Consider the following 27575-nt stretch of genomic DNA (forward strand, 5'->3'; position numbering starts at 1 on the left):
ATTATTATTATTATTATTATTATTTCAGATAATAAACTTCTTTTATGTAGGTTTATTCAAAGGGTATGCATAATAAAAGTATATTATAACTATTGTAGTGTAAACAGTTCAGCATTCCAGTTCGAAAGATCAGCAGTCTGACTAAAGGTTTAAATAGTACTATTGGTGTCCATTTAAGTAAGGATCAGCGTACAAACAAAGGTTTCATGTACAAACAGGATTTATTGTACTTATATGGAACTGGTACAAGGGTATGAGTACTGGTACTTTATTAAAAATCCTTCTCTTGTAGCTCCACCCTGCTGATGTACAGATAGAGACCGTAGTCTATCTGTTGATGCATCAGTGATCAGTTTCTATGCACTTCATAGATGTTCAGTTTCTTACCACAGAGCCACTCTTGACTGGATATTTTTGGGTGGACTATTCTCAACCTAGCTTTGACCTGTGCCTGATGCACTCGTATCAGCACCATACCCACTACCATGTCAGCATTTACAGCTGTGCTGCGAAGTATCCACTACCTGGTAATATCTGGTCAGTGGTTGTCCTGTGGTGATTCATTGATGTACAGTGTTGCATAGCAACAGATGTGCCACGGTCTGTAATTGTACAGCTGTGCACCTATATGGTAGGTGTTCCTGATAAAATGGTCACACAGTAGATGTTCCTAATAAACTGGAAAATCAGTGTATGTTCTTGTCACTGTTAGAGATTTTTAATAGTTTAAATGAATTCTCTTTCAGATCTGCCATAGTTAGTGCTTCCCTCTGCTGGTTAGTAAAGAAACTGGCACTTTGTTGTGGAGGTCATCTTGGCTCAGGTCATCTAGCGACACAGACAAAAAAGTGCTGTGTTTTTAAACACTATCATCTCTAAACACCATCATTCTTAGATAGATCAGAATGGGTTCCCTTGTCTTTAGTATCTACTGTATCAACATGAGACTGTGCACACTGGTTTTATTTTGATGTGACTTTATTTTGATGATGTGCAGAAGATGTGGAGGAGAGCAGAAGTTAGGAGTTTTTACCTGTTCATGCACCACTTGTCAGCCTGGTGGCTTTGTTTCCAAATGGCGTGTTTGTTTAAAACATAGGGGGGCTTTACTAATGTATTATTAGTGTGTAAGTTCTGGATTTGCAGGGAAATAAGTTGTATCTGAGCTGTCACTCAAAACAGACTCAATTCAGTATCTCACCTTTGTCTTTGTGTGTGTGTCTGTGTGTGTGTGTGTGTGTGTGTGTGTGTGTGCTCATTCTACTGTGATAAAGAAAAAGCAGGATGTGTGTTTGGAAGAGTGGGGGTGGTGTGTGTGTTTGCAATGAGTGTGTGTGTTTGTGTGTCTGTGTAGTATATGTGTGTGTGTTAGAGGAGTGGCAGGATGCCTGTAAAAGAGGGGGAGGGGTGCGTGTGTGTGTGCGTGTGTGGTGTGTGTTTGTGTGTGTGTGTGTGCATGCGCAACTGAGTTAGAGGGAGAGAGAAAAAAGAGAATGTGTGTGTGTGAGGCAGGATATGTGTGTGTGTGTGTGAGAGTGAGACAGAGAATTGTAGGGGGAGGGGTGTGTGTTAAAGCTGTGTATGTGTGTGTGTGTGTGTGTATTAGCTGAGAGAGAGGGAATGTGTGTGTGCGCCTGCGTAGGAGGGAGAATCTGTGTGAGAGTCAGATAGTGTGTGTGTGTGTGTGCGCGAGTGTGTGTTAATTACACGCACACGCCTTTGTGAGTTCTACAGTGTGTATGCGTTTGCTTTGTAAGACAATTATTTCATTACTTTACTATTTTCTGTGCCTAAACATAATGTGATTTAGAACTCTGTTATGTGTGTTTGTTTCTCTTTAATAGATGTGTTTTTTAATAGGTGAAAAGTAAATATTAACAATCTATGTAGAAGTGAGTGTGTGTATCTGTGCATGTGTGTGTGCACACGTCACATGCTTCTAAGTTTGTGAGCATGCATGTTGAGCATGATGAGTTTCTGAGTGTGTGCATGTCAGTGTGTGTGTGTGTGAGAGAGAGTGGGGGAAGGGTGTGTTTAGATGTGTGCATCAGAGGTTTGTGTGTATGTGGATAAAGAATTCAGTGTCTTTATATTTTAACAGGCAGAACAGATTTTATGCTTATTTGAATTATTATTAATATCATTATTATTATTATTAGTAGTAGTAGTAGTAGTAGTAGTAGTAACAGTAGTAGTAATAGCAGTAGTAGTAGTAGTTTACTATGATATGGATTGTCTGTTTATTATATTTCACTTGGTTCTGTTGAAATACTGATTTAAATTAACTATATGTATATGTCTCAAAATTAGGATATTGAACACCATCATCATCATCATCGTTATGCCAGTGCCACACACTGTCCAGTGCTGCAAAGGGCACCACCCTCATCGCCTTCACAGAGACTTTTTAACACTTTTTCCTTAAATTCTCTTCCAAAAGCAGATTATCACTATTAAATCGCTTAAATCGCTTTTAATTGTTGAATAACTTGCTTTCAGCAGCTTATGCGCTGTAATCAACTTTGCTTGGAAACAGAAACAACCGCTCCGCCCCCTTTTATACTGTAGCGGGCGTGACCATTCACGGGGAAGCGGTGCAAGGGTCATCGTGTGTCAATAAAACTATAGTTGTCCTCAAACTAAAACACTCATTTAGTTTTGCTTTCATATATTTTATTATTATTAAAGTCTTTTTTTATTAGGAACATGTATTGTTTGACTTTTTCAAATATGTTGAATAGAAGAACAAGCAGACCTCTCCCCTTAGGAGAAGCTTCTTGGTAGTGGCGGAAATAACCTGCGCTTATACAGCGGCGAAGCGGAGTGGAATCGTGAAGCGAGCGCTGCGGAGGGCTGAGTAACTGGCCAGAAAATAACAATAAATGACGGAGATCGTCCGTACGCTGTTCGACTACCGAGAGCCTCCGACGCTGGATAGCGACGGAAAGGGCGGCAAACCGCCGCCGCCACGAGGGTGAGAGAACCAGCTATAACGAAAAACACTAGTCGGCAAAACTTAACCAGCTAAATGTTAGTTAACCCTAGCTAACTCAGTTAGCTTTGCTCACCAAGCTTCAGTTGGGGTTCAAACTTCACAGCGCGTGCGGACAGTTAGCTACAATATAGCTATACAATATAACGGTTGTAGCAGTCAACTTTTTCTCTTCTGTGAGGAAAATGAAAAGTTTTGTAGTTTTAATGTTATTCTGCATTTATTATTATTCCTGTCACCATTATCATTATTATTGTTGTTGTTATTACTATTACTTGTCTGTCACCACCATCGCGTTGTTTGAAGAACTCGTTACTGTATTAGGTACTTTGACAAGCGTGTTGTGCTGGCGATGAGTTGTCATTTATTTTAGCTTTTAAAAATCGGAAAAAAATCAGCTACGTGTGTGTGGTGTGTGTGTGTGTGAAAGACTGACTGGTCAAACATGCGGGCTTTTTATCTCTTTAACTAAATGTCAGTTTACTTCAAGAGGCAAACAGTAATTTATGATAAACATTGTCAAACTTAAATTATAGAAGACAGTTTAAAATGATCATTATAGTATCTGTGTGTATAAAAGAGAAGAGAGAAAGACTGACTGAGAGAAAGAAACAAGTACTCTGTGCGTGTGTTGTGTGTGTGCGCGTGCGCTTCTGTGTGTGTGTTAGTGGTGTGCAGAAGGGAGGGAGGGCGGGGAGAGTGAGTGTATGCGTGACAAAGACAGTAAGTGTGTGTGTGAGAGAGAGAGAGAGGGAGGGGAATGTGCTGTGTGGAGAGACAGTGTGTGGTAGTGAGAGTATGTGTGTGAGAGAAAAAGACAGAAAGGAGAGATGTGTGTGAGAGAGAGAGGCTGGGAGGAGGTGATGTGTGTGAGAGTGGATAGGAGGGAACATTATAGTGTGTGTGTGTGTGTGTGTGAGAGAGAGAGAGTGAGAGAGGGGAGGGTTGTGTGAGCTTGTGTAAAAGAGAGGAGGGGTTGTATGTGTGTATGTATGAGTGAGAGAGTAACAGTGTGTGTGTGTGTGTGTGTGTGTGTGTGTGTGTGTGTGTGCTACATCCCATGTGAGCATACTCCATGTGTGTGTGTTTTAATGAGAATGAAAGTGCATGTGCACGCTCATGTGTGTATATTAAAGGTGGGTGAGGGTATGTTACTGAACAAAAGATTAAATACGTGAAGGATACTGATTTGTGTGTGTGTGTGTGCATGTGTGCATATGTGTGTGTTACTGATTGGGGGAGGGAGTGTTTGTTTATATGTGTGGTTGGTGGGGGTGGAACAGGAGAGTGTGCGTGGGGTGGGCATATGTTTGTGTATTTATACGTAACCAATAGAAGAGTACAATGTGTAGGTTAAGTATAATGCAATGGGGGAGGACTGAATGTTAGTGTGTGTGTGTGTATTTGTTTATGTGTGACTAAGAGAAAGCTGGATGAACAGGTAGTGTGTGTGTGTGTATGTATGTGTGTGTCTGATTAATAGACTCTGCTTGTGTTCTCATATATTGGGGTAAAAATGGCCCTAACTTTTTATAATACTTCTTACAGAAGCTCCACATTTTATTTTTTAAAGCTTAGAAAGTTCACTCAGTTAAACTCAGTGTTCTGGTGCACATTTTCTTCTTTTCTGTCTATTTCCTTTCCTCAGTAATGGCTTGTTCACAGCTCCACATCCTTTCAGGTACAGTTTTAGTGATCTATCAGGTCTTGCACATTTGTCAGAAGATCTATTTTCTCCATATTTTAATAATTTTTTGGAAACTTCTAACTTATTTTCATTTGACTTTCCTCATATGACGTGACATGTTTGGGAAACTTTTGTAGGGAGGACTCATGTATAACTCATTGGTTTTAAGATTGGAAGGATGAAAAAGGTAAAGTGTCAGTAAGGTGCAAAAAAGTATAGACAAAGTACATACTGATGGATTCGATATTGTACTTAGTCTTGGAGGTTTTGTGTAATTTTCTGTTAAATACACACTAAAAAATGATGGTTTTCCAAGGGTTGTTTAGTAAAGAAAATGGTTCTATATAGAACCATGAACACTCAAAGAACTCTTTGCATGATTAAAGGGTTTTTTGCATCATGAAAGGGTTCTTTAGATTGATGGAGAATGTGTTGTATAAGATTCTATATAGATATATAGAAGCCTTTTTTGAAAAGGGTTCTATATAGCACCAAAAAGGGTTCTTCTATTATTATAAGCTTGACATCGTAACAATACAAGAACGCTTTTTGGTGCTATATAGAACCCTTTTCAAAAAGGTTCTACATAGAACCTTCTACAGCACATTCTGTCTGAAATCGGAAAAACCCTTTCACCATGCGAAGAACGCTTTAATCATGCAAAGGGTTCTTTGAGTGTTCATGGTTCTATATAAAACTATTTTCTTTACTAAAGAACCATTGAAGAACCATCTTTTTTAAGTGTGTATGTTTCCTGCTTTTTTTCTGGAAACTAACTGGAAATTGAATAAACGAATGGGTAGTCCCTGACTTTTGCACAGCACTGTATATAGTGCATAGAGATGGCACAATACCACTTTTTTTTCCAGTACCAGTGTTAAAACTTTGATTGGCCATTACTTATTTGATTTTCTCTTTAGAAACTACTAAGCTTTTAATTGAAACAATTTACTTAAGATCAGCATCGCAAGAGAAAACTCAAACACTCTACTACAGTGTCCGAACTGCTGACATCTGGTTCACACGGGTACTAACGTCTTTCCAAATATATGTTGGGCTGGTGTCAGGTTAAAATTTCACACTGGGGTTCAAACAGCCCACCTCCCCCTTTTAACCGATTTACCCTGCATTTCTGTCTGCTTTTGTTTTATTCCTTACATTCCTTACCTTTAGTCTGGCATGCTGGAGTCACCCACTTGTGTTGTTGGCAGTAAATGTAAGGTGGCAATAGATTTAAGGTATCAGTAAATTTAAGGTGGCGGTGGATTTAAAGTGGCAGTGGATTTAAGGTAGCAACAAATTTAAGGTGGAGTGGATTTAAGGAATCAGTGTATTTAATAGCATAGCAACCACTTAGCAACACCTTAGCAACAACCTGAGACACCAAAAGCAATCGCCTAGCAACACCTTACCAACCACATTGGATACCATAGCAACCGCCTAGCAACATCTAAGCAACATTTTAGCAACCATCAACAGTCCTCCACCGTTTTAACGTTTTAACGTAATTAGCTGGGTTATTCAAGCCAACTTAAAGTTTGTTAATGAACTTTCCCTTTCTAGTTATACGCATAACATTTTATATTTTTTACAACTCCATTTCCAAATAATTTGGGATGCTGTGCAAAATGTAAATAAAAACAAAATGCAATCATGTGCAAATCATTTAAACCCTATATTTCATCAAAAATAGTACAAAGACAACATATCAAAAGTTGAAACTAAGACTTTTTTTTTTAAATATATGCCCATTTTGAATTTGATGCTAACAACACGTTCCAAAATAGTTGGGAGGGGGGCAACAAAAGGCTGGTAAAGTTGTGTAATGCTAAAAAAAACACCTGGTCCTTGATTGACAACAGGTCAGTAACATAATAGGGTACAAAAAAGCATCCCAGAGAGGATGAGTCTTTTAGAAGTAAAGATGGGGAGGGGTTTATCACTGCATGGGCTCAGGAACACTTCTGAAAACCACTGTCTGTAAAAAACAGTACGTCGCTGCATCCACAGATGCAGGTTAAAACTCTAAAACACAAAGAAGAAACCATATACAAACAGGATCCTGAAATGCCGCTGCCTTCTCTGTGCCCAAGCTCTTTTAAAACGGACTGAGGGGAAGTGGAGAAGTGTCCTGTGGTGAAATTCTTTTTGGCATCAAATTTAAAATGGGCGTATACAGGGTGTCCCTAAAAAATTTACATCATTTGAGATGTGAATATCTGAGTAACTACATGTCCTAGGCAAGCGCATTTAAATAGGCTTCATGTTGAACAATGCAAGATTTATTTATCAAAATTCGAACAAGAATTTTCCTCTTTGAATTTTTTGTGCCATGTCCAAATCTGCTTTCCAGTTGGTGCATTTTTATTGAATTCTCTCAAAAATGCACGCTTCACATTCTTGTTTGACTGTGTTCAAGCATATTTTAACACACAAAATGCCTTTTCATTTCTAGTGAACACCATTCTTCAACCTGAAAAAAAAAACATTTAAAATTAAACTTGGTTAGTTTTTACACATTTTGTTGAAATTAGAGATCATTTGAGGGAGAATTGGAGAATTTTTCCCAGTAAAAATATTGTTTACATGATTTGCATATCATTGCATTCTATTTTTATTTACATTGTGCACAGCACCCCCAACATTTTTGGAAATGGGGTTGTACATTTTATTTATCTGTTATCTAATGATGGCTATTATTGTCACTGCATGTTAACGTGTCAAGTATTATTTGGCACTTTGGGTAATGGTGGGTCAGTTCAGGTCAGTCTAAGACAGAATTTTGTTGGACTAGACTCAAAACTTGATGATGTGGTTAGGTTAGGTTGGGTTTTGACAGAATTTTTTCAAGTCGGGTTGGGCCAAAATATTAGGCCTGATTCAACCTCTACATTCTACTACCCTTTTTGTAACAGGATTGGATCAGATTCATCCTTTTTGGATGATCATTTATTAGTCCGATACTAATACCCATTGATGCTGATATGCTATCACTAATAGTACATATTATGAAACGGATAGTTCCTACAATCTGGTTGGCTGAGCCGTGTTCGAAGCTGTTGTCAAATCCACGATATACCACAGCTATGACTGCCTCACAGCAATTGAGCTCTGTGTTACTGCGCCATGGCACGAAAAACCCTTCTGCTGTTAATGAATTAATTTTTTACTCTAATGCTGATCGCACTGTGTACTGATGAAGTAAGAACCCGGTTTTGTTTAAACTGAGGGGCTGAAAACTTGAACTAGGCTGGTCAGCTAGCCAACAGGCTAAAAGATAGCAAACATGTTGAACAACTCCAACATTAATATCACAGGCTTGAATTACTCACAATATGATTCACTAAAAAACGGCAATATAAAAGTCTAAAGAATGTCACCTGAATGGCTTACATGCTTCAGATGTCCGTGTTTAAGTCAGAAGTCGCATCAAACTCAGGCTGAATCCCAAACAGCTCCGTGCTCCCTAGATAAATAGTGTGCTGTGTAACATTAATTGTAAAAATTCTAGCTTCTGCTGTCAAATAGTGAACTGCTTGTCGAGTATGAATGTGGATGAATACCAAATCACCATTTTTTGTCATATTTTGCATTGTTTGGGTGCAGGAGTATTTAAATTCCTACGTGGTGCACTATGTAGGGAGCAGGGAGCCGTTTGAGATTCAGCCCCAGTGTGAGAGAAGTGGCATCATCAGACTGGCAGAAGAAGACTCGGGGTGGTAATTTGGTGACCAAAAAGTACTTATAAACTGGAAGTATTTGTATTAAATGGTGCTATGTTACATATGTGCATTGTTATATGAAAAAAGTTTTAAAAATTCATGAAATGTCTGCAATATACAGTGATTGGCTACCAAACGTTCTTCTCTTCATTCAGCAGTTAATGGTTGCTTAGCGATGATACCATACTCTAAAGGAACTACATTTCCTGGCGGAATGCATGTTTATGTCAATTATTATTAATAATAACTTTAATAATTATCTAGAACATTATGTATTTTAATATATTTTATTTTGTCCGCCATTTTATAAAAGTAATAAACCACTCGAGGCAGTGCATTACTGCAATTTTATCATGGGGAAGGGTGTTTTAGGACACCCTTCCCTGTGATAAAATGGCAGTAACCCACGGCCTCTCGTGGCTTGTTACTTTATTAACACATATGTACTTAGAGGTACTTACAGGTATATATAAAACATAAAGGACATGTTATTACATATAAGTACATCCATATATAAATATCTGAAAATTAAACAAAAACAGATTTTGTACATTAAAAAAAACATTATTGTCAATGTCATTTGTATTTCTTTTAATATTATTGTTATTCTGAGCAAATAAACATTTACTTCCAAGATAAATATAATTTTAAGTATAATTTTCTCAGGTGCACAGTGCTGTATATGTATATTCTCCATAAGGAATGGAGAATATTATTATTATTACATATTGGTGCTACGTATATGACATATTAATATCACATATAGGTACTTAAATATAATACATATGATACACATTATTAACACATATATGCACTTGCAGTTAAATAATACAATGACATAGTATAATCACATATAGGTAATAACAGACACAAATATACACATATTGTGTGAATTTCATTATGAATGGATCAGTAGACATTGCTTAGAAAAAAGTCTTGTTACACTGACTTACATTAGAAGTAATAAATGATTTTGCCTTCTCCTGTTCCGACAGTGATGATATTTACCGTACCAACCAAGAAGTGAAATGCCACCATACTTCAAGAAGTTTTCTCGATACATGATATATAACAACATTTATTTTTTCTAAAATCTGATCATTTGGAAAAGACAAAGTGACACATTTTAACAAATGCTGTCAAAAACTAGTAGTCCAATGATTTTTGTTTAACATTTCACTCACTGTGCGGCACTGAATCTAATTATGCTCTCTTTGTTATTGAACATGTAGTTGGAATCCACAGTGTGCTCAGAAAAGCTTAATGTGACATATTGTGATGTAATTTATCGTGATGATAAATATTGTCACATTGCCCAGACCTGCATATAGGTATTTACATATAAATAATACATATGGGACATACGTATAACCCCAGGTTCTAACAAGATATACAAGAGAGAGTGTGTGCCTTTTAGATGGCATTTCTAAAAAAAAAAAGAGAAACAGAAATGGACACTTTGGTGAACCTGATTAAAAAGTATGATGAGAATTGATTATTTTCAGTGCTGACTCTCCATAGTGTATAGTGGTCACTAGGGTTGGGAATCTCTAGGCACCTCACAATTCGATTCGATTACGATTCAGAGGGCTGCGATGTGATTATAAAACGATTACCGATGCATCTTGATGCATCTTTTTTTCTATACAGGATTTGTGTGACAACTTGGAACTTGTAAGACACAGTACTTGTAATGATCCATAATGAGTTTATTCCCAATATCTTTTATTAATAAATCAAACGGAAGTGATGTGCCAAGTCAACTGCAAGACTCTCATTCACTGCTCTTGTTTGGAGCACATAAGACACAGGCTGCCACTCATCTGCGATAAAATGCGCAGTTACGGTGAAATAAGATCCAGTGGCAATGGGTGTCCACGCAGCAGATTACAGCTATTCTACTCGTTTTCTCCAGTGATTTCGGTTTTGGTCTCGTTGTAGCGAGCGGGGGTCGCCGTGTTAGAGACGGGACGCTGTATCTCAGCTCCAAAGTGTGCAACATAGCACGAAAGCCCTGGTTCTCAAAGACTAAAGAGTAAAAGTTGCGTTAGAGTTTGTAATTCGCTTCGTCCTTTCCAAGTTGGGTGGGAGCTCTGACATCGCTTGCTCGATGGTCCTTTGGTTGGCAGCAACTTCAACTGGGCGGAAAATGGGTGAAAACATGTAATATTTTCCCTTCAACTCCACAGAAGCCAAAGTGCTTCCATACGCTAGCTCAAGGGTGGGCAACCTTCGGCTCTTACTGGCCGGTTGCGGCTCCACATCAGAATTAGATTTCGAGGTAAAAATAAAATAATCCTCCTTTCCTCCTTGCTCTGCTGATCATTCAAACAGATTTACACAGTTTTAGCAATAAATGATCTTAAATGCTGGAATTAATGTAGCCTATAACTGCTAGTTCACCAAGCTAGTAGCTAACAAAAAGGCAAAGAGAGAGATTTAAGACGAATCTGCAACCAGAAACTGTCAAACACTAAAAAAAACATGTGAAACTGAAGTCAAGTTTCTCGTTCTCCAGCTTCTTGTTCGAATTCTCCCATTCCATCTTAAATGGTGCAGCAGTTACATTTTGGCACCTCAGGCACCATTTAAGGTATAACGGAAAAAAAAAACGAGAAACTGACTTCAGCCTCGTAATAAGTCGACAGTTGAGAGACATTTTACAAGAAATGTTTCCAGCTGGTGATGCAAGAAAAGCGGCTACAGCTGAGCTAAAGCTTAAAGCAGAGCAAAGTAAGTCTGTGTTTTTGTTTGTATTCTATTTTTAGCCTACACTAGGACATCAGCACATACTGAGACACATGTACAGCTAAGATGGTAAAATGGACTCAAAATGTTGTGGCTCCTAAGGTGGTTTTATTTTTGTCGAAAAGACAAAATTACACTTATTAACATTTGAGTTGGCAACCTCTGCACTAGCTTTTAATGTAGTTTGCACGCCTCAGACTGTCCGGGCGCTGCACTTTGCAAAGTTCTGCCTTTTGTGTTCCGTCACCATTACATTATCAATTTAGAAATTTAGAAAATTGATTTTTGACATTTGTGAATAGATTCTGAATCATCCACGTCTGCATCACGATGCATCTAAGAATCGGTCGCCCCACCCCTAGTGGTCACGGTGTGTTGCTGGTGTGTGTGTGTGTGTGTGTGTGTGTGCGTGTGTGTGAAGCACATAATGTCTGTCCACAAGTGAGAATCAGTTTTAGATTGACAGATTTGTAAGGTGAAGAAAAAGTCTGTGTCTGTTCAAGAAAAAGAAGGAGAGAGTATATTGGGATGAAAAGAGAAAGGGAGGTTGTGTAGATGTGTGCTTGTGTGTGTGAGTGAGAGGCAGAGAGAGAGATAGAGAGAGAATTTAATAGGGAGAGAGTGAGAGGAGGGAGGGTGTGTGTGTGTGTGTGTGTGTGAAGAAGGCAAAGGGTAGTGTGTGTGTGTGTGTGTGTGTGTGTGTGTGCGTGAGAGTGAGAGAGAGGAACAGAAGAGGGAGGGTGTGTGTATGTGTGTGTGCGTGTGAGAGAGAGCAACAGAAGGGGAGGGTGTGTGTGTGTGTGCGAGAAGGAGAGAGGAGGGAAAACGGTGTGGAAGTGTGTGTCACTGTGTGCTTGTGTGTGTTTGTGTTTGTGTGTATGCATCTGAATGAATGTGTGTGTGTGTGTGTGTGTGTGTGTGTGTGCATGTAAGTGTGCTTGTGAGTGTGTGTGAGTGTGTGCTTGCTTGCAGGTTTGAAACTGAAAAAAGAGGAGGGTGTGTTTGTTAGTGTGTGTATGTGTATATGTGTGTGCCTTGGAAACAGAGAGGTGGTTTGTATGTGTGCTAGAGAGAGAAAGAGTGTGTGTGTGTGTGTGTATGTGTGTGTATTCTGGTGGCTCATACAGAAGGGGAGGGTGAGTGTGTTTGTGCTTTAGAGGCAGAGAGAAAAGGGAGGGTATGTGTGTGTATGTGTGTGTGCTTGTGCACGCGTTAGGTTGTTGTGTGAGTGTGAGAGTGAGAGAGAGAGAGATGGACTTGTATAGAGAGAGTAGGAGAATGGGAAATTAAGAGAAAAAGAGCAAGAGACATATAGATATATAGATAGAAAGAAAGAAATAGAAAGAAAGACAGATACAATATATCACTGCTGTTGGAAGAAAATCTTGCATCTCCAAAATGGTAACTTTACAGAAGAAGGAAAAATATACTTTACTTTTAATGCAAAGTCAATGTAACCAGATATTTTCCCAAGTAATTTTGGACCATTTCTTTTTGTCCATTCATCATGAAATTTAGACACAATGTCAGACATTGTCAAATGATGTCAAAAACTGAAAAAACAAAAAAATACAAGGTTTTGTTCTGACATCAGTGATGTGTGTGTGTGTGAACGTGTGTGTGTGTGTGTATGTATATATACACATGGAGAGAAGATGAAAGAAGTGGAGAGAGAAAAAGAAAGAAAAAACAGAAAAGGTGGAACAGACAAAACGAATAAAGGGACTGTTTATGAATCTACTTTGTTTATGAAAGAGGAAGAATGTGTGTGTGTGTGTGTGTGTGTGTGTGTGTGTAGGCGGATATATGTTTGAGGAGGAGGGCTGAAGAGACAGTGTGTTTGTGTGTGTTGCCTAGACTGAATGAAGCAGAGAATATTCTCAACAAAGAACCGTGTGTGTGTGTTACAGGACTGCATTAGTATGATACAGTGAGAGAGAGAATGTGTGTGTGTTGTGTGTGTGTGTGTTCATTATTCAAACGTGTGAGAGAAAGGAAAATGAGAGAGTGAGAGTTAGTGAGAGAGACAAAGAAAGAAAGAGAGGAGAATGAGACAGTAAGAGAGTTAGTGACAGGTAGTGAGAGAGAAACACTGCATATGTGTTATGGAAATGAAGTGTGTTAGAGCAAGCATTTTGAGAGAGAAGCTGAAGAGAGTGTATTTGGTGCTGTGTGTGTGGAGAGAGAATATGAGACTCTGGGTTTGGTTATTTGTGAGGGAGAGAAAAAGAGAGAAAGAGAGAATGTGTGTGTCTGTGTGTGTGTGTGTGTGTGTGTGTGTGTGTGTGTGTGAGCTGGAGAGATGGGGGAGGGTGTGTGTGTGCATGCATGTGAGCTTGGCTGAAGAGAGGATATTTGTGTGTGTGTGTGTGTGTGTGTGTGTGTGTGAGAGAGAGAGAGAGAGAGCTTTAAAAAGAAGAGGTGTGTGTGTGCATGTGTTTGCACTTGCATGTGTGAGTCTAAGTGGGGGATGGTGTGTATGTGAGTACACATGTGGGCTCAAACTGAAGAAGTGTGTGTGTGTGTGCGTATGTCCTTGTGAATGTGTGCATGCACGTGCATTTTTAAAGCAGACCTGTTTGTGAATTTGTGCATGTGTATGTGTTTGGTGGAGGGTTATGTACATATGTTTGTGTGTGTGTGTGTGTGTGTGTGTGTGTGTGTGCATGTCCATGTGTGTGTAAGAGGGAAAAAGAAAAACAGGACACAGAAAAGATAGAAAACAGATAAACAGATAATGAATACAGGAATAGAGAGAAAAAAGTAGGTTTCAGTTTTTCCGTTTTTGTGAGGAAAAAAGAAATTTAAAAACGTTAAAGTTTCAGAATTTCAGCTAAATGCAAACACTAGAGATGCCTGTGCATGTGTAAAAGAGGGAGGGAACGTGAAAGGAGAGAGGGGGACAGGAGAAGGGAGGCACGTGTGAAGGAAAGAGAAAGTGAGTGACAGAACGAGAAGAGAGAGACGTGTAGATGTGAAAGAGAGAGAGTGAGATAGAGAAAGTGAGAGAAGAGAGATGTGTATATGTGAAAGAGATAGAGAGTGAGAGACAAAGTGAGAGGAGAGAAAGAAAGGAGGAGGAGATACATGTTGTATATGTGAAAAAAGGAGAGAGTGAGCATATGAAAGTCAAAGGAGAGAGGAGGAGGTGACAGACAGATGTATATTTAAAGGTAGAAAGAGTGAGTGAGGGAGAGAAAGTGAGAGGAAAATGACAAAGTAGGAGTAGGAAAGAGACGTGTATATGTGAAAAAAGAGGGAGGGAGTAAGGAAAAGAAAGTTAGTGGAGGAAAGAGGCAGAGAGAGACATGTATACGTAAAAGATAGAAGGAGAGAGAGGGAGAGAAAGAGAAAGAGGAGTCAGAGATAGAATATTCATGTGAAAAACAGGCAGAGAAAGAACAACAAAGAGAGATGTAAGAAAGAGGAGAGACTGAGAGAGAGCATGAGAAGTAGAGGAGAGAGAGAAAGAGAAACAAGAGCCCTCGGGAGAAGGAGGGAGCGAGAAAGTGAAAAAGAACAGAAAAGAGAAAAAATTGGGGGAATAGAAAGGAAAAAAGAGATAAAGGGAGAAATATGAGATAGAGAGAGAGCGAGAGACAGGTATAGAAACTGTTAGGAGGAGAGAGAAAGAGTGAGGGCTGTTAAGAGAAGCGAGGAGAGAGAAACAAAGTGAATAGACAAAAACTGAAAGAGGAGGGTAGACAGAAGGAGAGAAAGGGAGAGGAGGACAAGGGGAAAGAGGGAGAGAGGGATGGGAAAAAGAAGACAAAGAGGGAGAAACAACTGAGGTAGGGAGAAAGGGAGAGAGAGAACAAGAGAACATGAAAGGTTTGAAAGAGACATTGAGAGGAGGGAAAAGAAAAAGAAAAAATAAAGGGAGAAGGAAAGGAGACAGCGTAAGAAAGGATAGAGACGGAGAGTAAAAGGGGGGGAGAGACAGAGGAATATGAGAGAGAGAGACATTGAAATTGAATGACATACTCACATCTTGGGAAGCAATTAAACCAGCATATTTGGGGGGGGGCATTTGGGGTGAAATACACTGTAACACTTACACACGCACACACCACTGAAACACGCGGACATGCTACCGAAACACTCGCACACGCCACTGAGACAATCACACATACACACACACTACTTGCACACATGGGCTGCAGTCAGTGGTGTGTGCATTTGACAGTTTGACAGTTTTCATTGGCCCGGAAGTCATTTCACTGTAACAGGAAGGCACAGTTTCACAAAATAAGAGCATGCTCAGCAGAACAAAGTAAAAGGGTTTTTGGAAAAAAATATAGGATTATTTATTCTGTATCATAATTTATCAGAACACTGGGTCACCAGGATTTGTTGTTGAGACTGTGAAAATATTTCCTCATTGCTGTCTTAGGCCTTCAAACTGTTGTAAAAGGTGAATTAGATGCTGATAAAATGCATCCAAGGGAGTCATGCATTCTCTTGATGTCGGCTTTTCTCAACACTGATCTACAGTTATGATGGAATGACCAGTTCTTGTGTGGTGCTCCAGTTCAGTCAGGGGCCTATCTAGCAGGTCATCTTGTATGGATTCTGCACAGTCAAGGATGCAGTAAAAACATCCTCACTATCACCATCAATACAGAAAAGCTGATTAAAGATGAAAAGGCTGATTAAACTGTAAGGAGCAACTGTTTGTTCATCTTTAAAAGAGGCTGAACAGATTTTTTTCCAGATACTCTGTTCCTTTGTGCTGCTGAGTATGCTCTTATTTTGTAAAAATCTGCCATCCTGTTACAGTGAAATAACTTCCGGGCATGCTGAAAACTCTCATGCACACACCAGTGACTGCAGTCTGTGTACCATCACTCACACACACATGTACAAGTGTTTCAGTGGTGTGTGCATAGTGCGTGTTCAAGTGTTTCAGTGGGGTGTGTGAGTGTTTCAGTGAGATGTGAGAGAAATGTGTGTGTGCGTTTTAGTGTATTTCATCCTAACCCCCCCTTTAGGTAAAAACACAAAACAATTTGCACACGCACATACTACTGGCACACACCACTGAAACAACTGCACACGTGTGTGTGGAAGATTGTACACATACTGCAGTCACTGGTGTATGCATGACAGGATTTGTTGTTGGGTCTGTGAGAATATTTCTTTCTTGCTCTCTTTCACCTTCAAACTATTGAAATATTTGTTGTGTGCGAGTGTTTCAGTGGTGTATGTGAGTAGTATGTGTGTGTGTACAAATCTTTCAGTGTATTTTACCCTAAAATGCCCCCCATAAATAAAAGCTCTCTCTCTCTCTCTCTCTCTCTCTCTCTCTCTCTTATTTTAGTGGTTTGTATTTTATGTTGTTTTTCATACGTTACTCATGAATAGGCTATAGGCATAGGACAGGCCAGACCTTCATGAAGCTGCTGCTGGCCTGAAATGGTGCATTGAAATTGGACACATAAATGCGCCTGCATGCTCATGTGTGCACATGCACGCTCTCTCTACACACACACACTTTCTCTTTCTCTCTTCAGATCCAGATGGAGGGTCGGCCAGATCAATATCATGTTTGCAAGACTGAGTCTTATCACAGCTCAGTGAATGTGTCAGTCACACACACACACACACACAAACAGTGCATCTTCGTGCTCATTTAATTAAGCATTCTCAGTTGCTTCTTTCATAAGAAACTATAGTAGGCCTGAAAATCTGTTGTCAGTTCAGGTTCCTTTTGCTGGTTGAAGCCTGTTTGGACTAAAAATTTGAAGCTAGATCTGACTCTGGATCAGGCTTTTGGTGGATAATTTTGTGCACCAATTTTATCTCAGATATTTTCTGTCTGTTTACTTCAATTTATTTCAGTTCAGATATGTTTGTCACTTACATAAACTCACACTATATGGACAAAATTATCGGGACACACCTCTTAATCATTAAATTCAGGTGTTTCATTCAGTCACATTGCCAGATGTGTATGAAATCAAGCACCTGGCCATGCAGTCTGCCTTTACACACATTTGTGAAACAATGGTTCATTCTAAAGAGCTCATTGAATTCGAGCATGGTACTATAATAGGATGCCACCGTTGCAACAAGTCAGTTCACGAAATTTCTTCCCTCCTAGATATTCCACAATCAACTATGAGTGGTATTATTGAAAAGTGTAAGCATTTAGGAACCACAGCAACTCAGCCACAAAGTGACAGACCATGTAAAGTTATAGAGTGGTGTCGCCGGTGCTGAGGCGCATAGTGCATACAAGTTGCCGAGTTTCAAACCTTCTCTAGCATTAACATAAGCACAAAAACTGTGCGACAGGAGCATCAGGGCATGGGTTATCATGGCCGAACAGCTGCATGCAAACCTTACATCATCAAGCACAATGCCAAGCGTTGGATGGAGTGGTGTAAAGCATGCCACCACTGGACTCTGGAGCAGTGGAAACGTATTCTGTGGAGTGATGAATCACGCATTTTTATCTGGCAGTCTGATGGACGAGTCTGGGTTTGGCGAATACCAGTGCCTGACTGCATTGCTCCAACTGTGAAGTTTGATGGAGGAGGGATAATGCTATGGGGTTGTTTTTCAGGGGTTGGCCTAGGCTGCTTAGTTCCAGTGAAGGGAAATACCAAGGCATTTTGGACTATCGTATGCTTCCAACTTCATGGGAACAGTTTTAGGAAGACCTCTTTCTGTTCCAGCATGACTGTGCCCCTGTGTACAAAGCAAGGTCCATAATGAGGAAAGCCTTCCCAGAAGACTGGAAGCTGTTATACAAAGGGATTACCAGATTATTGATTGCTCTGTGTGATGATATTTGCCATGTGCTGTAAAATAAAAAAATGATTTTGCATTTTTTGTTTGTTTGTGTGTTTGTTTATATGTGTGTGTGTTACAGACGTGGTTGTGGAAGGAAAAGGAAAGGCACACCGGTGAAGGTGTGTGATAGAGTCTTTGCCACAGAAGATGATGAAGAGAGCATGTCGGAGCACAGCTACGGACCAGGTGGGGAGTGTGTGTGTGTTTTGTGTAATTATTGTTTTCCTCAATTGCAAGATATTATCAACCTAGTGTTTGGTATACACACAGAAGGTAAGAGAATTATAAGTTTATTATTATATATCTATAATATGGCATCTATAAAAACATGTATATCCATTTTTGCCAGTTTTTATTTTTCTGCATCATTTGAACACAACAACTGTCATTAACATTGTGTGAAGTTTTCATGATAAAAGGGCCAACAGAAATGCTCCTCAATCACTTGGAATTAAACCTTTTAACATTCATTTACATTAGAAGTTTAGAATGTTTTTGTCTTCATAATGTGCAAAAGTTTTAGGCACCTGAGAAAATCTGAAAAGTAACTTTTTATTTGCTCAGAAAAACACTAATACTAGAACAAATACAAATTACATTAATGTAATAAATATAAGTAAGCAATAAGTAATAAGCATTTTTATGTATGTTATGTTTTTGTTTAAACATTTCTACACCTCCCAGTGTAGCAGCTCACAATTAATTGTAGTCATCAGTCACTGTTGCGTTTTCGAATTCTTGTATTCTTACAAAGTAACACTATAATATATTATATGCATTATGTGTGTTTCAGGTGATGGTCGGGAGGGAATACAGAACAAGCACAAATCATTTTCTGCAGAAGGGCCAGAGGGGCCATATTACACACCAGAATCTTCTTCTCAATCCTGGTGTGTGAGTGTGTTAATGCACGTCTTACTATGTTTATGTGTGTGCATGCAGATAGGGAAAATGGAGGTTGGAGAGATATGTGAATGCATGTGCATGTGTGTCAGAGAGTCTGGGGGTGTGTGTAGAGGTAGGGGATTACAGGAATGCAGGCTGTGTGTGTTTATTGCAATGTGTTTATTATCTTTGGTCCAGTGGTGGAATTTGTGGCTGTGTAGCTCTGTCTGTGAGTGTGTATTGCAGTATATATTTGTACAGGTGGTATGTGTGTATATGTGTCTGAGTGTTTGTGTTTAGTAATAGTGTAAAAAGTGTGTGTGTGTGTGGGGGGGGGGCATTTAGTGGAATAGATATGGTGATAGAGTTGTGTATGTTTTATATATTGAGACCATAAATTCAAGTGTAATATTGTGAGTGCAAGTAACAATACAGAAACAACAATGAAAATCCATGTTAGTCTTACTTTAAAAATATAGCAACTTGAAGTTGGATGAAGGCCATGAGGGAAATATCATTTGGCTGATAAAATCAGCTGATCTCAAGGTTCTGTTGTTAGCTAGAACAGACAACTTTAAATTTGCTTTTACTTTGAAAGTTACCTGTTTAAAGTTACATTTTAATGTTTTTTTTGTGAATGGCATGTTTATTATTGTATTATAATAAAGACTTTGAGTTTCAAATTTAAGACATTTGACATTGAACAATTTAACATTTGTCAATTATTACAGGTAATTTTGGACAGTTGCTATTAGTCCATAGTCATGAAATCTTTGTACAATGTAAAGTCATTTTTGGCTGGCATTTTCAAATGATGTAAAACAAGGAAAAAATGATATCAAATATACAAAATGGTGTAAAAAAAATAAAGCTGGAAGTTTTTACAGAAATTTCATGGTTTTGATATGACAGTATATGTTAATGTAGCTCTCTTTGTCTCTCTCTCTCTCTCTCTCGCGTGTACTCTCTCAGTTCTGGAGAGATGGCAGCGGAAGGCTCCAGTAGTGGTAGAGCTCCAGTCCTGTATCCCCCTCCTCCAAACTGCCGCATTCGAGAAGTACACTGTGGCAATCAAGTACGGCTGGTAGTCATAGCAATCCGCGACATCACTAAGGGCGAGGAAATCACTGTGGACTACAGTTTGACAGAGTTGGCAGAAAACACGATGGTGAGAGTCACTAGGGCAATAGCTGTTACCTTAACACTGAGCAGACCTTTTCTTGGTTTTAAGTAGTACTCACGATCTTGTAATTTGTTATAAAATGTATTTCTGCATTTACCTATATTAATTTAATTTTAATTATTTTGGTTGCTAATTTTGCTCATATGTAATTTGTGATCAATAATTAAGCAACAGAACACTAGAGGGAGCATGTTACATTGAATAATGACACAGCTGTGTTGATTTGGTCAATGTAGGTCATCACAGACATGATAGTATTCATAAGAACTGTTATATTCTAGAGTGTTCTATTGTTTTATATAACAGTTTTGCAAAGTAAAGAAAAAAGCAAAGAAAAGAATTCCTGAACATTGTTTCAAATACTGGTAGTTGCTTCCTCCAAAAAAATTGTTGCAACAACTTAGAGTGTAGTGACCACAGTTGTCACTTAGCAACCCATGGTCAGTGGAATAATGTAAGTACACATGTGAAAAATGTGCTGTTGTCAGATATAACAACACAGGTAGAGCACTTTTAACTAACCAGGTTGTGTGGTCAGAACTATGGTATAATAAGTAATAATGCATATATTGGTCAGTTAAGACCAGGGATGTGAATGCTTTGTGTATAAAGGTTAAGCACATAAGATGCAGAATTTGCTGACTGACTGATGCTACCACTTTGAAAACAGTTTTCATATTATTTTTCTTATTTTATAATATAACAACATATATAACAAGAACATTTGATTTATTTGTTTTTATTTTATAGCTTCCTTCTGATTATTTTTTAATTAATTTAATTAATTCTATACATTTGTTACACAGGACTATTATGTTACAGTCATTTTATACATTATTTGCAACCATACTGGCTTTATAAGATTGAAAACATCACTTCCAAAGAAATGGTGATTCCAGACTTTTAATCAGTAAGGTATGTTTCAATATGTCTGTAGCAGCCTAGGACTGTTAAGTGTGAACAAATGACAGTTTTCAGCCACAAGTTTATTCACTGGTGGCAATTAAGAATTTTAACCATGGTCTGTTTATGTTTAGCTGTTGAAGTTACCATCAGCGCTACTATGGCAAGTGAGTTAGTAGCCACCCAACATGTGACCCCCTGAATACTGGGTGTATTTCACACATTGTGTGTATGCACAGAGCAAATGATTGAATAGTGTACAACAAACTTGTTCTACTCCTTTACAGGGTTTTCATGGCACAGTGCCTCCTGCTGGCTTTGAATGCCACTCTGACCAAGAGAACATTAAGAAGGTAAAGTTTCTGCTACATCTCCTTTAAAACTTGCACCTCTCAATAAACATTAAGCTTAGAAATAGTGTCATCATAAATTATGCACACATACACACAAAACGCAGGAAATAACCAAGCGCAAAAATGATCCCATATTCAACATTTTTGCCTCATATAGCACAGGTATGGAAGCATATTATGGCTCCAAATAACTGGTTTTCAATGTAATAATTAATTGAATAAACATCTAAATTAATGAGTAAGAAATCAGTGTAAGTTAATGTTGCTATCGTACTAATAAAACAGTGACACTTCAAATATTAGTATTCTAGTTAAGTTCAAATATTATTTTGTTAATAATATAATATTATTTTTCAAAGTACCCTCATCTGTGTACAAAATGCCCCTGAATCTCAATCAGTAAGAGCAAAAATAGTCCATATCCTGAATTCTTGTGTACACACAGACATAGCATGGTAATGCACAAATTATTTTTTGAGTTTTGCTACATTACATTTCTCAATAACTACAATAATAGTCATTATAGTGATATTAATACCAATATTTATTATTATTCAGCTAGAAAGATATACTTACTTGTTATCTTTTAAAATATTACTTATTTAAAAAATAGTTTATATATATTTGTCTCATTCACTCTTTCTTTCTATCACTCTCTTTCTCTGTCTTTAGGAGGATGAGTCTGGACCAGTCCCTCTGTCGGATTATGTTACACCATCTTGGTCTCTTTCTCCCTCGTCCTCCCCTGTCTCTCACTCTGAGCCCAGCCACTCTGACCGTGAATCGGACTGTGTTAACGGTGAGGCACACAACCGGATGCCTCGCTGCCGCAAAAAACGCAAATCAACAGTGTCCTCTCCTATGATTAATACTAATAGCAAAAAGAAACCTCCTCAGCGCCCCCCCGGGCGGCCTCCCACACTACCCCGCTCTTTACCTTCTTCCCCACCGCAGCCTGCTGCCCCCTCCAGGCCTGTTTTTAAGTGTCCTGCACCAGCTGGAGTTGCAGGGAGTACTATTAACGTAGCGGCAGGTAGGGGTGTTAGTGTAACGCTGCCGAGACAGTGCTGTGTGTATTGTGGACGACACTACCGCTCACTCCCACGCCACCTGGAGAAACACCATGCCCACCAGCCAGATGTACGTGCTTCCATGGAACGAGCACACACCTCTGCTCACCTGCCACATTTGCATGCCTCCCTGCCTTCATCTTCATCTTCCTCCTCCTCTTCCTCCACACATCATCGCTGTCATAAAGAAATAACCGGGCATGCAGTTCTAGCAACACAGCAGTCCCCATCCCCTTTATCCCCTTCCCCAACTAGAAGGAGCCCAGCCCCCTCTAGCCCTTCCCACAAAAGCACCGCCCCTCCACCAATAACCCCCCCCCGTAGGGGAGGAGTCCCAGTGTCTGTTTTGAAGAGAAGCCCACCTACCCCTGTGACTCTGTCCCGGAAGGTGGGACGCAAAGTGAAGAAAGACAAAGAAGAGACTGAAGTGGTGGAAAAACCAAAAGAAGAGGGGATTCCCATGGAAGCAAAGGACCTGGAGACACAGCAGCCAAAGGTGGAAGAGGCAGAGAACGGTGAGAGGGAGGAAGACAGCGGAGCAGAGGACAAGAGCGACCTGTCAAGGTAAGAGCCCGGAGTACAACCTGACTGTGCCGTAATGATACTGTCCTGTGTAAATGAAAGAGCTTTCTAAAGCCACTTTCACATTAGACACTGGCAGTTTGCATCTCGGTGAAATAGGCACGATCCTGGGCAAGAACAAAATATTGGCAGTGCAGATTCTCAGATTGGGTTGCTAGCAAGTTAGCTAATTTGCCAGCCATAGACAGTAAAAAACAGAAAAGTAAAGGTCATTATACCATTCTAGTCCATCTCTCAACCAGTTGTTATTGCTCAACTAAGCAATGTTTCTAATGTGTTTTTTTCCGTTCTAAGTCTGCAACATAATTTTGCTTTTGGATTTTCGCTGTTAAAAATCAGTTTGACCAGTGGTAAAAGTAATTTCAATTATTGAATAATTAGAGTTAATAATAAAAAAATGACCAAATATTGTTCTACAACACAAAATACAGGTCTAATTATGGATATTATGTAACCATGCATACAAATAATCTGCCCTCTCTCTCTGTTTTTCTTTGTTCTTCTTTATCTCCCTTTCCATTCTTATCTCTATCTAACTCTCTCTCTTTCAGTTCTCGTCGGCCCCACATGCTCCCCCTCCTGTCCTCTCTTTCTTCTCTGGTTCTGTACCTGCGGCGTCTTCAGCACTCCGCCTTTATCTCACTCTCACGCTCTCCTCAGTCAGCTGAAGCATGGCGTCTGCTCTGCCATTCCAGCCTGGCTCTGCTTATCCTCTACAACCGCCGCCGTGAGTGTGAGGTGTCCAAACTCACCATTTCTGAGTACCAAGCCCGTGTTACCCCACAGTGCCCCATGCCTGTGCCTCTTGGTGCCCCGCCGGCTCTGACTCCACTTGAGGCTTCACTTTCCCCTTTCGAACGGCTTGTGCTGCCTCATTTGCCACGTGTGGGAGTCCAGGGCAAAAGGGGGCGTGTCCAGCCTCTCATATTGCCCCCGCACTCTGAGGCCTGCCTGGAGCTTCTTTTGCAGACGCGGCCCGGAGTCGGAGTGGACCCCCAGAACCCTTACATTTTTGCCCGGCCATATCATTCCCCTGCCACTCCTCTGCGGGGTACAGATCTCCTACGGAGTTTGGCCAAATCCAGCGGTACTCGTCACCCACGGGCGCTAACGCAGACACGTGTTCGCCGGCAGGTGGCCATTCTAACCCAACTGCTGCTGCTGGGTGAGGGAGAAGAGGAAGGCCAGCGTGGAAATGCCACACAGCGTCTGGAAAGCTTCCTGCAGAAGGAGTACCATGTGACCCAGAGCTGCGCTACCATTGGTCAGGATCCTGGGCTGATGGGCCTGATTGGGCGAGTGGTCCTGTGTGGGGAGAGGGATGGCGTTTTGTTCCGGGGCATGAGTCTCCATCATATTTGCTTGGAGTTAGACGGTGAGTGGATGTGTGTTAAATTTAAAGCATTTGTTAACACCTTAAACTGAATTAAAACAATAAAACTCTGATCTGTTGGTAGGTCCAGACCTCCATTTCTTCACTCTCATAAAGACTAAGGGTATAACGATTTCAGTGCAGTATTGAAAAATTTAAAAATTAATGTTTAGAACAGTTTATGGAAATGTAAAAGTAGGAGCCAATACGCCCTTTTGAACGTCAACACCTGTATAAGTTGTGAGGTGTTATCTTGTGAGTGAGGTTGAACACTGGCTAGCATGCTCATGGCAAGATGACATGACTTATTGGAGCTCGATCGAGGCATGATAGTGGGTGCCAGACGGATGGGACATTCCATTTCCAAAGTTGTGTGGACATTTAACATTCCTCAATCCACAGTGTCACGTGTGTATCAGGAATACGTCATAGTGGACCTAGTGGACCCACAGTGGACAGTGCAGTGGCTGCCCACGGGTGCTTAATGATTGTAACTGGCGGCGTTTGGCTAGAATTGTCCTTGCGAATGGACAAGTGACTCTGGCAGAAATCACATCCACATTCAATACAGGAGGCCCACATGCATATCCTGCAGGTCAGTGCAGTGTTCTTTAGCTTCCAGGGGATATGGGAGCAGAAGACCCACCAGAGTGCCTCTGTTGACTCCACGATATTGGACACAGTGCCTCACCTGGGCTTGTGAGGTTACTAAATGGACCCTGAAGGACTGGCAACATGTGGCATAGTCCTATTAGTCATGCTACCAATTGTTTTGGGCTGATGGTATGGTTTGTGTGTAGTGCACAAAGCCCCCACGAAGCCATGGACCTCAGTTATCAACAAGGCACTGTGCAGGCTGGTGGTGGTTCCATACTGGTGTGGGATGTGATCTCATGGCCTGGGTTGGGTCCACTGGTCCGCCTAAACACGTCATTGACCAGTGACTGCTACGTTTCATTTTTGGGTGACCATTTGCAGCCCTTCATGGACATTATGTATTCCCACAATGATGGGATATTCCAGCAGGATAAGGCACCATGCTCTTGGGCCCAAATTATGCAGAATTGGTTCGAAGAGCATTCTGGAGAGTTCCAACGAATGGTGTGGCCTGCATGTTCCCCGGACATGAGCCCAATCAAGCATTTAGGGGATGTGGTGGAGAGGTCCATTCGCACCCAAGGTCCTGCACCTACAAATACCATGGAGCTGTGAGTGGCTATCTTCCGTCTACTTGTGGGATCAAATGCCACGTCGAGTTGCTGCACATCACAGCGCTAGAGGGGGTCCTACACATTACTTGTTCCTGTCCCATGACTTTTGTCAGTGTCAATACAGCTCTATAGAATCAAGACCTTTTAACACAAAATATATGCATTGTTACACCCTTTATAAATGCTAAGCTTTATTTATGTAGTCTCTTTTGTACTTTAAAATAAAAAATAAACAATGAAAAATCAATAGGCAGAGAAGAATAAATACAACAAAGTGAGTAAAAGTTATATTTTAAAAATAATACAATAGAAATAAGAATGAAGACTAAATAAAATATAAAAAAACATATACAATGGAATCAAGGAACAATTAATTTGAATTCATGAAACTGTGTCCTTTATTACCTCGTATCTCCAAAAAAGTAACTTAAACTTAAAAAAACATTCTTAACTTTCAGTGTAAGTTAATGTTACAAAATGTAGTAGTCATTTTTGACAGTTTTTATGGTCCATGTATTATGAAATGTTGACACAATTTGTATAGTAGCTGGCATTTTAAAATGAAATTAAAAAAGAATAACAGAAAAGAAATGGATATAAGACATTTTGTTCAGACAGCTATGACATATTTGTTTTATACACCATGTTCCAAATTATTTTGCAAGTGATATATTGGTAGGGTTTTAGTAAAATAAACATTTAGATTTAATTTTTCAAATAAAGTTTTTGTTTGTTTTATTCCTCATATCTTTTTAGATAACTGGTATCAATCTCAGACAGGTTTGTTAATTAGTTTGCTAGGTGATCTTGATTAAAGGGAAACTTATTATTACCACATTATTAAGCAAGTCACAGTTCTCATGCAATATGGAAAGGAAGAAAGATCTTTCTGAAGACGAAAAGTGTCAAATAGTGCAAAGTCTTGCAGAAGGCATAAAAACAGTTGAATTTTCAAAAAACTGCTAGTATCAGTACTTCTAGTTGTAATAACATCAGCACTGTTGAGGATAAAAAATCCTTAAACATACTGACTGTTTAGGAGAAACAAACAAAAAAGGCATGTGCATAATTGTGACACAGTGTAGTTGTTACAGAACAATTTTTAGTTTTGAGATACTGAATAAGTCTTAAGATGAATAAGCCTTAAGATGAATAAGCCTACAGGAGTACAAATGTAATAGGTTTTGAGCTCTGTCAAATATTCTCTCTCTGTATCTGTCTTATTTTGTTTGTCTCTCTGCAGTGATGTCAGGGAACTCTGCAGACTCTCTGTCAGAGCAATCAGAAGGAGAGCAGGAAAAAGAAAAGAATGAATCGCCCACCGTTATGATTAAAAAGATCACCACTAACAACAAGCCCCCTCGCCCCAAGAAAATGAATTCCTCTCCCTTTTCCCCAAGCCGCAAGAGAAGCTCTGGACAGGCCAAACCAGGTGAGTATATAATTGTGTTTATGAATATTAGTGTCTACTAATTAACATAGCTAATTAGACTCTCACTACTGTGTAAGATTATGGCCATATGTGTACAAGATTTCCTTTTCAAACAGCCCTTTCTCTGTCTGTAAGCTACACTAAGTAATGTGGTTGCACATGACCAATGATTGTCCTCTCTTTCTCTGTCTCTCTCTCCCCACGCCCTCCTCCCTTTCCCACCTCAGGTAAACGGGGTGTTCTGAAGCGGCCTTGGTCTGAAGCAGAGCGTGCAGCCGTGGAGTCCCATCTTGTGCGTAACATCATGGAGCTGCGTGTTCCCGCTAAAGCTGACTGTGAACGGTGCCTCGAGCAGTGCCCCCTTCTGGTCACCAACCGCCGTGACTGGAGGGCCATTAAGTTCTACTGCCACAATCGTATTCAGCTGCTGAAAAAAACCCAGCAGAGACAGAGCCCACCCACCCTGTCTGTTTGCTGAGGTGGCCAGACAGGGAGGTGTAGCGTAGGTGTAGTCCAAAGTAGGAAGAGAATGTGAGAATATTTACCAGAATAAAGCTGTAATTTTAATGTGTAGCCTCTTTTATGTACAATTAGCAGACATTTTTGTTCCAGTGCTTTGCCAAGGCTTTGACAGAGG

The 27575-nt window shown here is 39.8% G+C and overlaps 1 protein-coding gene across 1 annotated transcript; it reads left to right on the forward strand.

Moving 5' to 3' along the window:
* Positions 1 to 27575, forward strand: si:dkey-117m1.4. The gene is made up of 9 exons (XM_036574850.1): positions 1 to 2974; positions 18027 to 18133; positions 18741 to 18837; positions 19805 to 20000; positions 21206 to 21271; positions 21944 to 22905; positions 23475 to 24298; positions 26750 to 26938; positions 27166 to 27575. The coding sequence occupies exons 1-9, from the start codon at positions 2883 to 2885 to the stop codon at positions 27414 to 27416; spliced, it is 2784 nt and encodes a 927-aa protein (XP_036430743.1). The 5' UTR covers positions 1 to 2882; the 3' UTR covers positions 27417 to 27575.

This window comes from Colossoma macropomum, unplaced genomic scaffold, assembly GCF_904425465.1.
Source record: "Colossoma macropomum unplaced genomic scaffold, Colossoma_macropomum, whole genome shotgun sequence".
Lineage (NCBI taxonomy): Eukaryota > Metazoa > Chordata > Actinopteri > Characiformes > Serrasalmidae > Colossoma > Colossoma macropomum.